At 40.3% G+C, this 14,932-nt stretch overlaps 1 protein-coding gene across 1 annotated transcript; it reads right to left on the minus strand.

Annotated features, from left to right (window-relative positions):
• Window positions 1–2,965: 2,965 nt before the first annotated feature.
• LOC121388744 (kinesin light chain-like) lies at window positions 2,966–11,778 on the minus strand. The gene is made up of 6 exons (XM_041520228.1): window positions 11,657–11,778; window positions 10,996–11,217; window positions 10,409–10,521; window positions 9,365–9,507; window positions 8,493–8,596; window positions 2,966–5,880 (listed from the first exon to the last, which is right to left on the minus strand). The coding sequence occupies exons 1-6, from the start codon at window positions 11,748–11,750 to the stop codon at window positions 5,066–5,068; spliced, it is 1,491 nt and encodes a 496-aa protein (XP_041376162.1). The 5' UTR covers window positions 11,751–11,778; the 3' UTR covers window positions 2,966–5,065.
• Between the last annotated feature and the right edge of the window lie 3,154 nt (window positions 11,779–14,932).

Below are 14,932 nucleotides of genomic sequence, written 5' to 3' on the forward strand. Positions count from 1 at the left end.
AAAGTGCAGGGTGTTCGCTTGCCTGGCCTCTGTATCTGGCCGACAGTTGACAATCCAGGACATGCCACGTCTCAGTGAACTGCAGAGAAACAATGCCATCGGCCGACTAGACGCAGGCGAATCCAGAACGGCCGTTGCCAGGGCATTCCATGTGTCCCCAAGCACCATCTCCAGACTGTGGGACCGTTACCAGCAACATGGATCAACACGTGACCTCCCTAGATCCGGTCGACCACGGGTCACTACCCCCGGGCAGGACCGCTACATCCGGGTACGCCACCTTCGGGAACGATTGACTACTGCCACCTCCACAGCCGCAGCAATACCAGGTTTGCGCAGGATATCCGACCAGACCGTACGGAACCGCCTACGTGAGGTAGGAATTCGTGCCAGACGTCCAGTTCGAGGTGTCATCTTAACACCACAACACCGTCGACTCCGACTGCAGTGGTGCCAGATTCATCGACAATGGCCTCAACTGCGATGGAGACAGGTGTGGTTCAGTGACGAGTCCCGATTTCTGCTCTGACGTCATGGAAGATGTCGCGTGTATAGGCGTCGTGGTGAACGTTATGCGGCAAACTGCGTGCAGGAAGTGGACAGATTCGGCGGGGGTAGTGTCATGGTGTGGGCAGCCATCTCACACACTGGCAGAACTGACCTGGCCCACGTGCAGGCAACCTGAATGCACAGGGCTACATTGACCAGATCCTCCGGCCACACATCGTTCCAGTTATGGCCAACGCCAACGCAGTGTTCCAACATGACAACGCCAGGCCTCACACAGCACGTCTCACAACGGCTTTCCTACAGAACAACAACATTAATGTCCTTCCTTGGCCATCGAAATCACCGGATTTGAACCCAATTGAGCATCTATGGGACGAGTTGGACCGACGCCTCCGACAGCGACAACCACAGCCCCAGACCCTGCCCGAGCTGGCAGCAGCCTTGCAGGCCGAGTGGGCCACCATCCCCCGGGACGTCATCCGTACTCTGGTTGCTTCAATGGGCAGGCGGTGCCAGGCAGTTGTCAACACATGCGGAGGCCACACCCGGTATTGACTCCAGATGACCTTGACCTTGGTGGTGTATCCTATCACTTACTCACAATGGACTAGAGTGAATTGTGAACAATCCTGCAACATTTGGTAATTATCGGACTCACCATTCAATAATTAAATCAATTCTCCAAATGTTACGACAATGTGGTTTTGCGTTTCTTCTTTTGAAGAGTATATATTAATATTAAATGTGAAAAAGACAGAAATAAACGCTATGGTCAGACCTTAAAAACAGTGGTAAACAAACCAATAGGACACCGAATTGTCAACTTAAAACTAAAAACATATTTGAAAATATTATCACAGATGCTTATAGAACCAATCTTAAAATGTTCAAGAGATATGTGCTGTATTCGCCACTCTCAAATTATATACATTTTCGGGCGAGTAGACATTTTTTTTTTTTTTTTTTTTGCCCTGTTATCATCATTGTCGGATCTAGAGGAAGGGGGTGGGAGGTCGTAGGGGTCCAGTAACCCACTCCCCGTCTATTTGAAGTGCCCGTTTTAATGACATTTCAGTTTCTTTTAAATTCATCATCCACAATATATATCTGTAGTTGATTATACGTGTACAGCACTAAAATGCATCTCTTAACATCTTTATTTCAGAATTATCCGGGGAACATCCCTCCTTACACTGTTTCTCGCTCCAGCCAGTGCAACACGACTGGTACATCAAAGGCCGTGGTATAGTCTATCCTATCTATGGGATGGTGCATATAAAAGATCCCTTGCTGCTAATAGAAAATTTCGTGCTTATATCCAATTAAGGTTCAAGCACGCTGTCCTGGGCACACACCTCAGCTATATGGTATGTCTGTCCAGGACGGTGGGTTAGTTGTTAATTGTTAGTGAGAATAGGGTGTAGTGGCCTTACACCTACCCAGCCTTATTTTCGATGGCTTAACCACGACGCCACCGAGGTTTCTACTTAATCGGCATCCTGCCAATCAGACCAATTACTGTCATTCTATACTTATATGTTCCGAACAATCAAGGGGCGGGATGTAGCCCAGTGGTAAAGCGCTTGATGGGCGGTCGGTCTGGGATCGATCCTCGTCATTGCGCCATTTCTCGCTCCAGCCAATGCACCACGACTGGTACATCAATGGCCGTAGTATTTGCTGTCCTGTCTATGGGATGGTGCATGTAAAAAAATGCCTTGCTGCTAATCGCGAAATAGTAGCCCATGAAGTGGCGACAGCGGGTTTCCTCCCTCAATATCTGTGAGGTCCTTAACCATATATCCGACGCCATATAACCGTAAATAGTGTGTCGTTAAATAAAACATTTCCTTCCTTCCTTCCGAACAATCAAAGATAATGTATTTTAATGGTTTCCTCGGGTATTGCAGGCGTCTAATATAGAGTACACCATGATAACTATATATTACTACATGGATACGTGTTTAGAATGTGTCTTATAAATAAGTTTCCATTACCTATTGACGGGATAACAATAACAAAGAATTAAGTCAGGTCTCCAAGTTCAAATTCCTTGGGATGACATTTGACCAACATTTACATTTTAGAAGTCACATTAATGAGGTTGTCGACAAATATACCAGGTATATAAACTTGCTAAAAGTACTGTCATATATACTGTCAAGACTGCAGTATGGAGTCCAAGCGTTCTGTTGTGCCCCATCAGCAGTATTACAAAGATTAGTTATTGTACAAAACAAGGCCCTAAGAATTCTTTCCTCTGGACTGGATGAAAAATGTCTCATCCATTCACTGTCCGCCAGGGGACGACTACTATGCCAATAGGTTGGTTAATGATTATTTTTGGGATGACCTTCTAAAATGGCGTGTAATGCAATAGTATTTATATTCGTACCACGCAAGTAATTTAAATAACACCCACCTCCATATTTTGCTTTAAATTACAATTAATATATTTTTAATTTACTAATTTATTCCAAATTAAATGTATCCCTTCAATCCAAATTCCCTCTTTCTGTCCTGGACAGGAGATCTGGCGTAAATCAGAACTCGTGCGCAGGATGGACGTGCCTGAACCTTCAGTGGATATGGGCATGGTAACTGAGTTTTCCTTCCTTCCTATGGGCGGGAGACTCGGGGGCTACAGGTTCCATTCACTCGTCTTGTAGATCTCTGGCAAAACACAAACTCTATTAGAAAATCCCAGTGACATTATAACCAAGAGTTTTGTTTCACAATCATAAATTATTGTTACATGTTGGTGTTAGAAATCACAACCTATAATCCACATTGCAACTTCCACAGTGTGACGTCTGTAGTTAGAAATAACAACCTACAATCCACATTGTGACGTCTGTAGTTAGAAATAACAACCTACAATCCACGGTGTGGCGTCTGTAGTTAGAAATAACAACGTACAATCCACATTGTGACGTCTGTAGTTAGAAATAACAACCTACAATCCACGGTGTGGCGTTTGTAGTTAGAAATAACAACCTACAATCACGGTGTGGCGTCTGTAGTTAGAAATAACAACCTACAATCCACGGTGTGGCGTCTGTAGTTAGAAATAACAACCTACAATCCACGGTGTGGCGTCTGTAGTTAGAAATAACAACCTACAATCCAGTTTGACGTCTGTAGTTAGAAATAACAACCTACAATCCACGGTGTGGCGTCTGTAGTTAGAAATAACAACTTACAATCCACATTGTGACATCTGTAGTTAGAAATAACAACCTACAATCCACGGTGTGGCGTCTGTAGTTAGAAATAACAACCTACAATCCACAGTGTGGCGTCTGTAGTTAGAAATAACAACCTACAATCCACATTGTGACGTCTGTAGTTAGAAATAACAACCTACAATCCACGGTGTGGTGTCTGTAGTTAGAAATAACAACCTACAATCCACAATGTGACGTCTGTAGTTAGAAATAACAACCTACAATCCAGTGTGACGTCTGTAATTAGAAATAACAACCTACAATCGACAGTGTGGCGTCTGTAGTTAGAAATAACAACCTACACTCCACATTGTGACGTCTGTAGTTAGAAATAACAACCTACAATCACATTGTGACGTTTGTAGTTTGAAATAACAACCTACAATCCACATTGTGACGTCTGTTAGAAATAACAACCTACAATCCACATTGTGACGTGTTGTTCATCCACTGACATAAGCCTGAAACAAGGAAAAGAAAGGTTACACGATATTAATACATGTATTATGTATTGCTATACACGTTATATACTAGTTTATGCAATCACAAATATTCAGTCACAACATGGTTATTACGTGCTGCATCAATTCACATGGAATTAAAATGTCCTTGGATATAAAGACTTGGGTAATGGACCATTGAAGTGGCAAAGCATACTGTTGGCACAGCCACTTTGTTTAATCTAAGCCAGTTGTTTTTCTTTTTGTTTAGCTATATGTGAAATATTTCAGTTTGCAAATCAAATTGTTGGCACGATAATTTCAGGCTCAGCCTATTTCTAATGCATACTGCTGGGCTAGGTGTTGAACAGTTGAATGTGCAAAGCAAACTCTAGGCGTTTTCACATCTCTAAACTCTACAAGTTGTTCTTCATATCGTCAGGCTAGGTGTTGCAAGATTTCAATTTGCAAAGCAAACTGTTGGCGTGTTGACTTTCTTGAAGCTCTCAACGTTGTTCTTCATATCGTCAGGCTAGGTGTTGCAAGATTTCAATTTGCAAAGCAAACTGTTGGCGTGTTGACTTTCTTGAAGCTCTCAACGTTGTTCTTCATATCGTCAGGCTAGGTGTTGCAAGATTTCAATTTACAAAGCAAACTGTTGGCGTGTTGACTTTCTTGAAGCTCTCAACGTTGTTCTTCATATCGTCAGGCTAGGTGTTGCAAGATTTCAATTTACAAAGCAAACTGTTGGCGTGTTGACTTTCTTGAAGCTCTCAACGTTGTTCTTCATATCGTCAGGCTAGGTGTTGCAAGATTTCAATTTACAAAGCAAACTGTTGGCGTGTTGACTTTCTTGAAGCTCTCAACGTTGTTCTTCATATCGTCAGGCTAGGTGTTGCATGATTCCAATTTACAAAGCAAACTGTTGGTGTGTTGACTTTCTTGAAGCTCAGCAAGTTGTTTTTCATATTGTTCAACTAGATGTGGACGAGGTTTGGTTTGGTTCATCTTTATCATTGCTGTAAGATGAGCAGTGGCCTTTTTGTAAACTGCTTTAACTCTGATGACGTCACCCAAGTTGGTCAAAATGTCTATCATCTCCAGGTAATAAGAGTCCATTCTCAAAGCATCAATTTTCCACTTGTAAACTTTGGATTCATAAAACACCGCCTCCTCAAATGATTTCAGAGCCTCGTCTTCTGCACCAGCACCTTTGTAAGCCTTTCCTAAGTGGATGAGACTCTCGATGTGATTGACACTGCCTTCGTTATACGTCCTTCTAATGTCCACTGCCTTCTGTAATGTTGCTATAGCATCCTGGTAGTTTTCCTGCTTCAAATACATCTTACCGAAGGTGTCAAAAATGAGCCCCCTTTCGAAGCTGTACAGTCCAGGCGTGTATTCCAGTGATGCCAAAGCCGATTCTAAAAGAATCTTTGCTTCAAAGTATCTCTCCAGAGTGATGTAACTGTCTGCTACATTATTCTGGGACACGATAGTTGCTGTTAGTGGTGCTTTCATTTTCTGCTTAATTTGTAATCCAAGCTCAAAATATTCTTTTGCTTTATCATGGTCGTGTTTGCTTTTCATCAGCAAGCCGATGTTGTTATATACAGATCCCACACAAGGGTGTTCGTTCCCAATCTTCTTAATATAGCTTCTCAAGGCTCCAAACATGTATTTCTCAGCTGCCTCTTGATTTCCTACAAAATAGTGAAACGCCCTAATTAGCAATGTGCGTTTGAAATCGGACACTGTGCATTTTCATGCAGCTTATACATGTAAAATTGTAAATGTTAGATTTACATTGTTTCCTACAGACAAATATGCAAGACTAGTGATGCCGGATTAAGCAGCTGCAACAGGCCCATAGTAAAACGGTAGCATATTGCACATGCACTTCCCTATCCTACCATATGTTTACATAGTGAAAATTATAATTGCAGTTAGTAGGCCTACATGCCTGACATCTGGAGCTATGGGCTGATCTATGGAGCTACATACCTACAGGCCTGATCTTTGGGCCTGTAATTTCTGGAACTATATGCCTGATATATGGACCTACAGGCATACAGGCCTGATCACTGGGCCTGTAATATCTGGACCTATGGGCCTAATCACTGGAGCTACAGGCCTACAGGCTGATCTCTTGAGCTACAGGCCTACATGCCTGATCACTGGACCTATGGGCCTGATCACTGGAGCTACAGGCGTACATGCCTGATCACTGGACCTATGGGTCTGATCACTGGAGCTATGGGCCTGATCACTGGAGCTACAGGCCTACATGCCTGATCACTGGACCTATGGGCTGATCACTGGAGCTACAGGCGTACATGCCTGATCACTGGACCTATGGGCCTGATCACTGGAGCTATGGGCCTGATCACTGGAGCTACAGGCCTACATGCCTGATCACTGGAGCTATGGGCCTGATCACTGGAGCTACAGGCCTACATGCCTGATCACTGGACCTATGGGCCTGATTACTGGAGCTACAGGCCTACATGCCTGATCACTGGGCCTGTAATATCTGGACCTATGGGCCTGATCACTGGAGCTACAAGCCTACAGGCTGATCTCTTGAGCTACAGACCTACATGCCTGATCACTGGACTTATGGCCTGATCACTGGAGCTACAGGCCTACATGCTGATCTCTTGAGCTACAGGCCTAGGTGCCTGATCACTGGACCTATGGGCCTGATTACTGGAGCTACAGGCCTACAGGCCAGATCATTGGGCCTGTAATCTCTGGAGCTATAGGCATACAGGTCTGATCATTGGGCCTGTAATCTCTGGAGCTATAGGCATACAGGTCTGATCATTGGGCCTGTAATCTCTGGATCTATAGGCATACAGGTCTGATCATTGGGCCTGTAATCTCTGGAGCTATAGGCATACAAGTCTGATCATTGGGCCTGTAATCTCTGGAGCTATAGGCATACAGGTCTGATCATTGGGCCTGTAATCTCTGGATCTATAGACATACAGGTCTGATCATTGGGCCTGTAATTTCTGGAGCTATAGGCATACAGGTCTGATCATTGGGCCTGTAATCTCTGGAGCTATAGGCATACAGGTCTGATCATTGGGCCTGTAATCTCTGGATTTATGGGCATACAGGTCTGATCATTGGGCCTGTAATCTCTGGATCTATAGGCTAATCTCTGGATCTATGGGCTGATCTCTGAAGCTGTAATGGCCCCACGACAGTGTGCTTTATTTTATTTTTATTAAACGTATCATGGTTAATAACCTTAGTAGAAAATATAATAATATAAAATGATGGTTCAATATGATGTACATATACACAACATGAGTGTACACATGATTTAATGACATGAATGACATTTAATGACATTTATTAGATGACTTATTATGCGCATACTGCTTAATAATATGTACAGATGATTTAATCAGATGTACAAATGGTCTAGTAACATGTACATATGGTCTACTGACATTAATGTATGATCTAATGGTGTGAACGCAATATTTGTTTTCAACATGAGTTGGTGGTTTAATATGATTTAATATCTGGCAGTCAGAAGATAACACTGACTACAACTGTAATATGACACAATGGGTACACAAGCCCCTAGCAATAATATCTAAAGTAAATGGCAAAAGCTATTTAGTGAGGCATGCACACCCAAAAAACGTTTGTTTTGGGACAGCCACTATGCAATCTTGGAAAACAATTATGTTGGGATGGCCAAAAGGTTATTTTGTTGAAACAAAACAAAATTTAGTCAAGAGGTTGGGGCACAGGTTCCTAATCTTATCATCTGGCTGCTACGGGCCTGAGGTAATTATGCACTTACGGTGATGTTAGATCGCTTCATCGAAGGAGGCCCTATCTATGGTGCTGTGATAACCTCGTGACTAATCATACCTTAGAATTGTTCCCAACCATTGAACTACATCGAGATCCAGAGCGGGACGTAGCCCAGTGGTAAAGCGTTCACTAGATGCGCGTTGGTTAAGGATCGGTCCCTGACGGTGGCCCCATTGGGCTATTTCTCGTTCCAGCCAATGTACCACGACTTTTATATCAAAAGCCGTGGTATGTGTTATCCAGTCTGTGGGATGGTGCATATAAAAGAACCCTTGCTGCTAATCGAAAAGAGTAGCCCATGAAGTAGCGACAGCAGGTTTCCTCTCTCAATATATGTGTGGTCCTTAACCATATGTCTGACGCCATATAACCGTAAATAAAATGTGTTGGGTGCCTGGTTAAATAAAACATTTCCTTACATCCAGATCCCATCATAAAGGTCCTGAAAGACATTTTGAATTGTGCAATCTCTTACCCTCCGCGTTATTGGCCAGACCAAGACAGTTGAGGAACTTGCACTTGATAAGACTGTTTTCACACCCTGTCTCCTGTGTGACCTCCAGACCTCTGCTGAAGTGTCTGAAATCATGATTATCAAGATGAAAAGAAAAGGAACATTTTAAAAGAAGGCTGTTTGGCATCTAATATAAGGATTACTTTAAAACTCGATCTACACAATGAAAGACAAATCTGCTGCAACCATTTATGATATTACTACCGAAAAGCAACAAGGTATTCTTTATATACTGTTATAAACTTTATCAGAGATAAGCCAGCACTACATACCATTGCTTATTAGAATGGGTAAAACATCAATTAGGTCCATCAAGGGGATTGCTCCTACAACATGTCTATGTATGTGTATGTGTATGCGTATGCGTATGCGTATGCGTATGCGTATATATAGTCAAAATTTTAATCATGGAATACATACCTTTTTTCAGTTCATGTTTTAAGGCATGTATGCTTTAGCTAGATTAATAACTTTTTGATATTTTTATCTTCATGTACAACTGAACACAAACACCAACCACAACATATTAACATCACTTCCTCATCTAAACTGGAGACACAAATACAGATTAAAAAAAATTCCACACCATCGATTATGGATTTTTATACTTGATCATTACATTGATAGACCCAAACCGATCAATTTGTTTGATTACAATTGAACATTAGTACATCGCTAGATCCAGTTGTACAATAAGCTGTCTGTTTTACTACTCTTTTTTTTATACAGATGTACCAACTTCATTGCCTCTGTTATATCGCCATGGAGGTAAACGTTCGAGGTATATCACAGGATACAGTATAACAATAAGCTGCCTGTACATATTTACTTACTTAGCTGCCTCTGGTATATCGCCCTGGAGATAAACGGTCCATCCCAAACTAAGCAGTATGGCTGCCAGAGACTCTGAGGGAGGTGACTGTTCCATGATATCCATAGCCATTGTTAACATTCTTCTTCCCTCTACGAAGTCAGACTGTCATAGAGAAATAGGTATGTTCATTTCATCTCAGTTCTTTATTACTTAATATTAAGCAACAACATGTCATCAATTATAATTTATGTATTTTAATCAAATGTAAAACTACACATCCAGCAAAAGGTATATACATAGGCAGTGGAAAAGTTAATAGAACAAATTATTATTATTATTATTATTATACATGTGGTGTACCGATAATTAGAAGCGATTGTTGTGAAACATGTTTACTGTAATTATAATATGCATATGCAACATCCCTTTCACTCTTTCTTGTACACATATACTATTTTGAATGTGATAACTGATTTGTAGTTCAGGTTAGATGATGGAATATAATGGGATGTCTTTTTGGTTTGGGTTTGTTTCATACCATCTTCGGAAGCCAATGTACTATTATGTATATTAGACTGCAAATTATGCAAGCCAAGGTACTATTATGTATATTAGCCTGCAAATTATGCAAGCCAATGTACTATTATGTATATTAGACTGCAAATTATGCAAGCCAATGTACTATTATGTATATTAGACTGCAAATTATGCAAACCAATGTACTATTATGTATATTAGAATGCAAATTATGCAAGTCAATGTACTATTATGTATATTAGCCTGCACATTATGCAAGCCAAGATACTATTATGTATATTAGACAGCATTATGAAATGCAGTATACTATACAGAATTATATCTTGGCTTGCAAATATGGTTTCGCAAGTACGTACGTAGAGGAAATTGATTGTGGGGTTTCAAGATTAATTGTCCAGTTTCCAAAGATTTCTGTGCATTAAATATGATTCACATACACCGATGTAGCATCAGTAAATGTCAGGTGGGGATGACAAATGTACACATTATGATAATGAGTTATAAATGAAGGTATTATTCCTCTTACCTTGACATTGGTCAAAGCTCGACCATAATGTGTCATTACCAAAGCCCGATCTCTCTGCTTCCCATACAACTCTGCTAGCTCAAAGCATTTTGTGAAGAACTGGATGCTTTCATCTAGAAATGTTGTGATTTGTGAACAATAATAAAATCTGTGTTACACAAATTAGAATTATTAGCATTCTGACTGTAGAAAAAAATTCGGCCCTGATTTGTCCCGAAAGCTTTTTATGATTTGTTTTCAAATTTAAGGTGCTATTCTAGAACAATCGACAAACGTCCTGATGTACATCACGTACACCTATATTGGCGTGATAAGATGAATCATTGGTATATACGCATAATAATGTTAATAGTAAAGAATGTATGATGAACAGTCAATAATAAAACTGATCAAAACATAAAACAAGGGGTTTTTTTTAACGACACTAACCACTATCACTCTGTCCTGGACAGACAGCTCCGATAGCTGAGGTATCCGCCCTAAACTGTGTACTTGAACCTCAATTGCATAGAAGCACGAAAAGAAGAATAAACGAATGAATAAATGAATTGAACATATCAGTGATAGCAACGAAATATTCAACTCACTGCCGAAGAATGCGATGATGAGACTGGCGGAAGACGTGGCCATTTCGACGTAGAAGGGAAACGACTCCTGTTCACTGTGCATGACGTCAGTCAACATCTTCCTGAGGTTCGGATGTTCCTGGTTAATATCTGCATACGCCTCCACATACTCGCTAGTCTCCATCCGGGAACTCAGCTCGCGAATTACTTGGCCGAAGGTACGACAATATCGCTTCCGAATTTCTAGAAATGTCAAAAAAATGAATTTTAAAATTATTAGTCAACATTTGTATTTAAAACTAATATTTGTATTTAAAAATACACTAGTCTGTATTTCTAGTCATGTCAAGCAAACGCAGGGCTCGAATTTAAGAATTGGTCTCACACGGGAATTTAAAACAAAATTGCAGAGGGTGAAAGGACCCACTAACGGCAATTTAAAGCCTGCCCACGGCAATTAAAAAAGAATGAATTTTGAAGAAAATACATAAAAACACACACACACACACAGAGAGAGAGAGAGAGAGAGAGAGAGAGAGAGAGAGAGAGAGAGAGAGAGAGAGAGAGAGAGAGAGAGAGAGAGAGAGAGAGAGACAGACAGAGACAGACAGACAGACAGACAGACAGACAGACAGAGACAGACAGAGACAGACAAAGAGACAGAGACAGAGACATATATTACCTGGAATGTTGTCAATCTTGTAATAGACCTCGAGACAGTCCCGGAGAATACCGTGCATGTTGTATCTTCTCGTCCGTGCTTCAAACTGAATCATGTTACATCTTAACAGAGAACGCAACGTGTGCTGGCCAGTCTCATCTGTAACGAAAACTCACCTACACCATCCACGATAACGTACGTAGTCAGAGAAGGTGGACATGGGGATGAGTTACACACACCCAGTGGCGGATCCAGAAAATCCATTTAAGGTGGCGTCAATGACATGAGGCGGAATGCCAAGGGAACTTTGGGGGAGGTTTGGAGGGGGATCGTAAAAAAATTAAAGTTAATATATAATAAAATTATAACTGTCGTAAAATGTTGGGCCTTGCCACCTCCTCCCCTCCAGATCCACCTGTGACACCCAATAACAAACGCATAGCTAGTAACTAGAACATACCCAGTAATCAGCACATATCCAGAAACTAATATATAGCCAGTAATACAGATATTAACTAACACATTACTCAGTAATCAGCACATATCCAGAAACTAATATATAGCCAGTAATATAGATATTAACTAACACATACCCAGTAATCAGCACATATCCAGAAACTAATATATAGCCAGTAATACAGATATTAACTAACACATTACTCAGTAAACAGCACATATCCAGTAAACAGCAAATCCAGAAACTAATATATAGCCAGTAATACAGATATTTAACTAAACAGCAACAGAAACATATATACTCAGTAACACAACAGCACACATATCCAGAAACTAATATATAGCCAGTAATACAGATATTAACTAACACATTACTCAGTAAACAGCACATATCCAGCACATATAGCCCAGATATTAAAACTCAGCACATATCCAGAAAATATATAGCCAGTAATACAGATATTAACTAACACATTACTCAGTAAACAACATAGAAACTAATATACATATCCAGAAACCCAGTAATCAGCACATATCCAGAAACTAATATATAGTCAGTAATACAGATATTAACTAACACATTACTCAGATATTCCAGAAACTATACACATTACTCCAGTAAACAGCACATATCCAGAAACTAATATATAGCCAGTAATACAGATATTAACTAACGCATACTAACACATACTCAGTACAGCACATATCCAGAAACTAATATATATGCCCTGTACCTAACAGGCATCGACAGCAAACACAGCACATATCTAATATATCACATACCTAGTCATCCAGAAACTAATACATAGTTCGGAACTCCAGAAACTAATATATACCCAATACAGATATTAACTCAGGGACATTCCCTGAGTTTGAAATAGCAGTAATGATATTAACTAACACATACCTAGTAGCTAACAAATATATTCTGTACTAACAGGCATCCACTCTCTATCAATATTCACTAATACTAGTTCGGAACTAACACATAAATCATTAAAGGGACATTCCTATGTAAATGTATTATTTCTTAAACGTACATATTAAATGTATTATCTTGTTTTGAATACCACTGTGTACATTCAGTGTGTTTCTGGTCGTCTTAATATTTGTAAGAAGCCCAAACTGGATTCTTTTTTCAAATAATTTTGTACGTATGAAACAATATATTTTAGGAAATAAAATAAAATTTAACCTCGTACAAATATTAGAAAGTTCAGGAACACGTTTAACATACAGACACTAATAATTTATGCAGGAAAATATACTTGATATGTAATTACAATTGTTAAAAAGTCTCTGTTAGTCGATAACATCTTAAAAATTGCAGCAAACTCAGGAATATCCCTTTAACACTATCCATTCACTAACATAACGAATAACTGACACATACCTAGTAACTGACACATATCCAGCAACTGACATACACGTAGTAAATGACAAATACACAATAATTAATACGCTTAGTGACACATAAGCAGTAAATGACCCACACCCAGTAACCGACACATACCCAGTGACTGGCATATAAGCATTAAGTGACACACACTCAGTAACAGATACAAGCAGGAACTGAGACATATCCAGTAACTGACACATAACACATACCCAGTAACTGACATATAAGCAGTAACACATACCCAGTAACTGATGCAGAAGTAGTGAAACATACCCAATACCTGACACACAAGCAGTGTTATAATATGTATCTAATCCTGTTCTGCTACATGATTAATATTTGTTCGGACATGATCTTTAGCAGTAAAGATATCTACCGATGTTTGAAGCATTCTGTAGTCTATGTTTTATGTTAACAATAACGTAACAAGCAGTAAGCGATGCATACCCCCATAACTGACACATAAGCAGTAAGTGACACGTACCCATTAACTGACACATAAGCAGTAAATGGTACATACCCAGTAAGTTACACATAAGCAGTGACACATACCCAGTAACTGACACATAGGCAGTGACACATACCCAGTAAGTGACACATAGGCACTGAATGACACATACCCATTAACTTGCACATAAGCAGTAAGTGGCATACAGTAACTGACATATAAGCAGTAAGTGACACATAAGCAGTGACACATACACAGAAACTGACGCCTAAGTAGTGACACATACCCAGTAGCTAACATATAAACAGTGACACATACCCAGTAGCTGACACATAAGCAGTAAGTGACACATATCCAGTAGCTGACACATTAGCAGTAACACATACACAGTAGCTGACACATAAACAGTAAGTGACACATACCCAGTAGCTGGCAGGCCTCTACTGCTCGGAAGGATCCTGGGATGTATCCCAAGATGGCGAGTCTCTGTTGGAATTCTCTTGTCAGCTGACCAATAAAGTTGCAGTAAACAGTTCCTGGAAATAGATATGTATTCACGTGCACACATCGAGGTGGAATGAAAACCTTAGTTTTTGCGCGCTCTTTATCAGAGCGAATGCAGGATTTTTGTTTGTGTGAGGAGGGGACAACGTTTCGAAATGTCAGTATTCAGGGATGAAATTAAATGTTTTAAATGTGCACATTACATTCCGGGTGTGGGGCGTAGCCACCTGGTAAAGCGCTATCACTTCGGGATCAATCCTCAACAGTGCAGTGGGCTCATTGGGCTATCTAGCTCCAGCCAGTGCATAACGACTGGTATATCAAAGGCCGTGGTTTGTGCTATCATGTTTGTGGGATGGTGCATTTAAAAGATCCCATGCTACTAATGGAAAAATTACCGAATGTTTGACATCCAATAAATCAATGTGCTCTAGTGGTGTCGCTAAACAAAACTAACTTTGGTCCTCTTACAACTTTGTTTCATGCTTGC

The sequence above is a fragment of the Gigantopelta aegis genome, chromosome 14, assembly GCF_016097555.1.
Source record: "Gigantopelta aegis isolate Gae_Host chromosome 14, Gae_host_genome, whole genome shotgun sequence".
Lineage (NCBI taxonomy): Eukaryota > Metazoa > Mollusca > Gastropoda > Neomphalida > Peltospiridae > Gigantopelta > Gigantopelta aegis.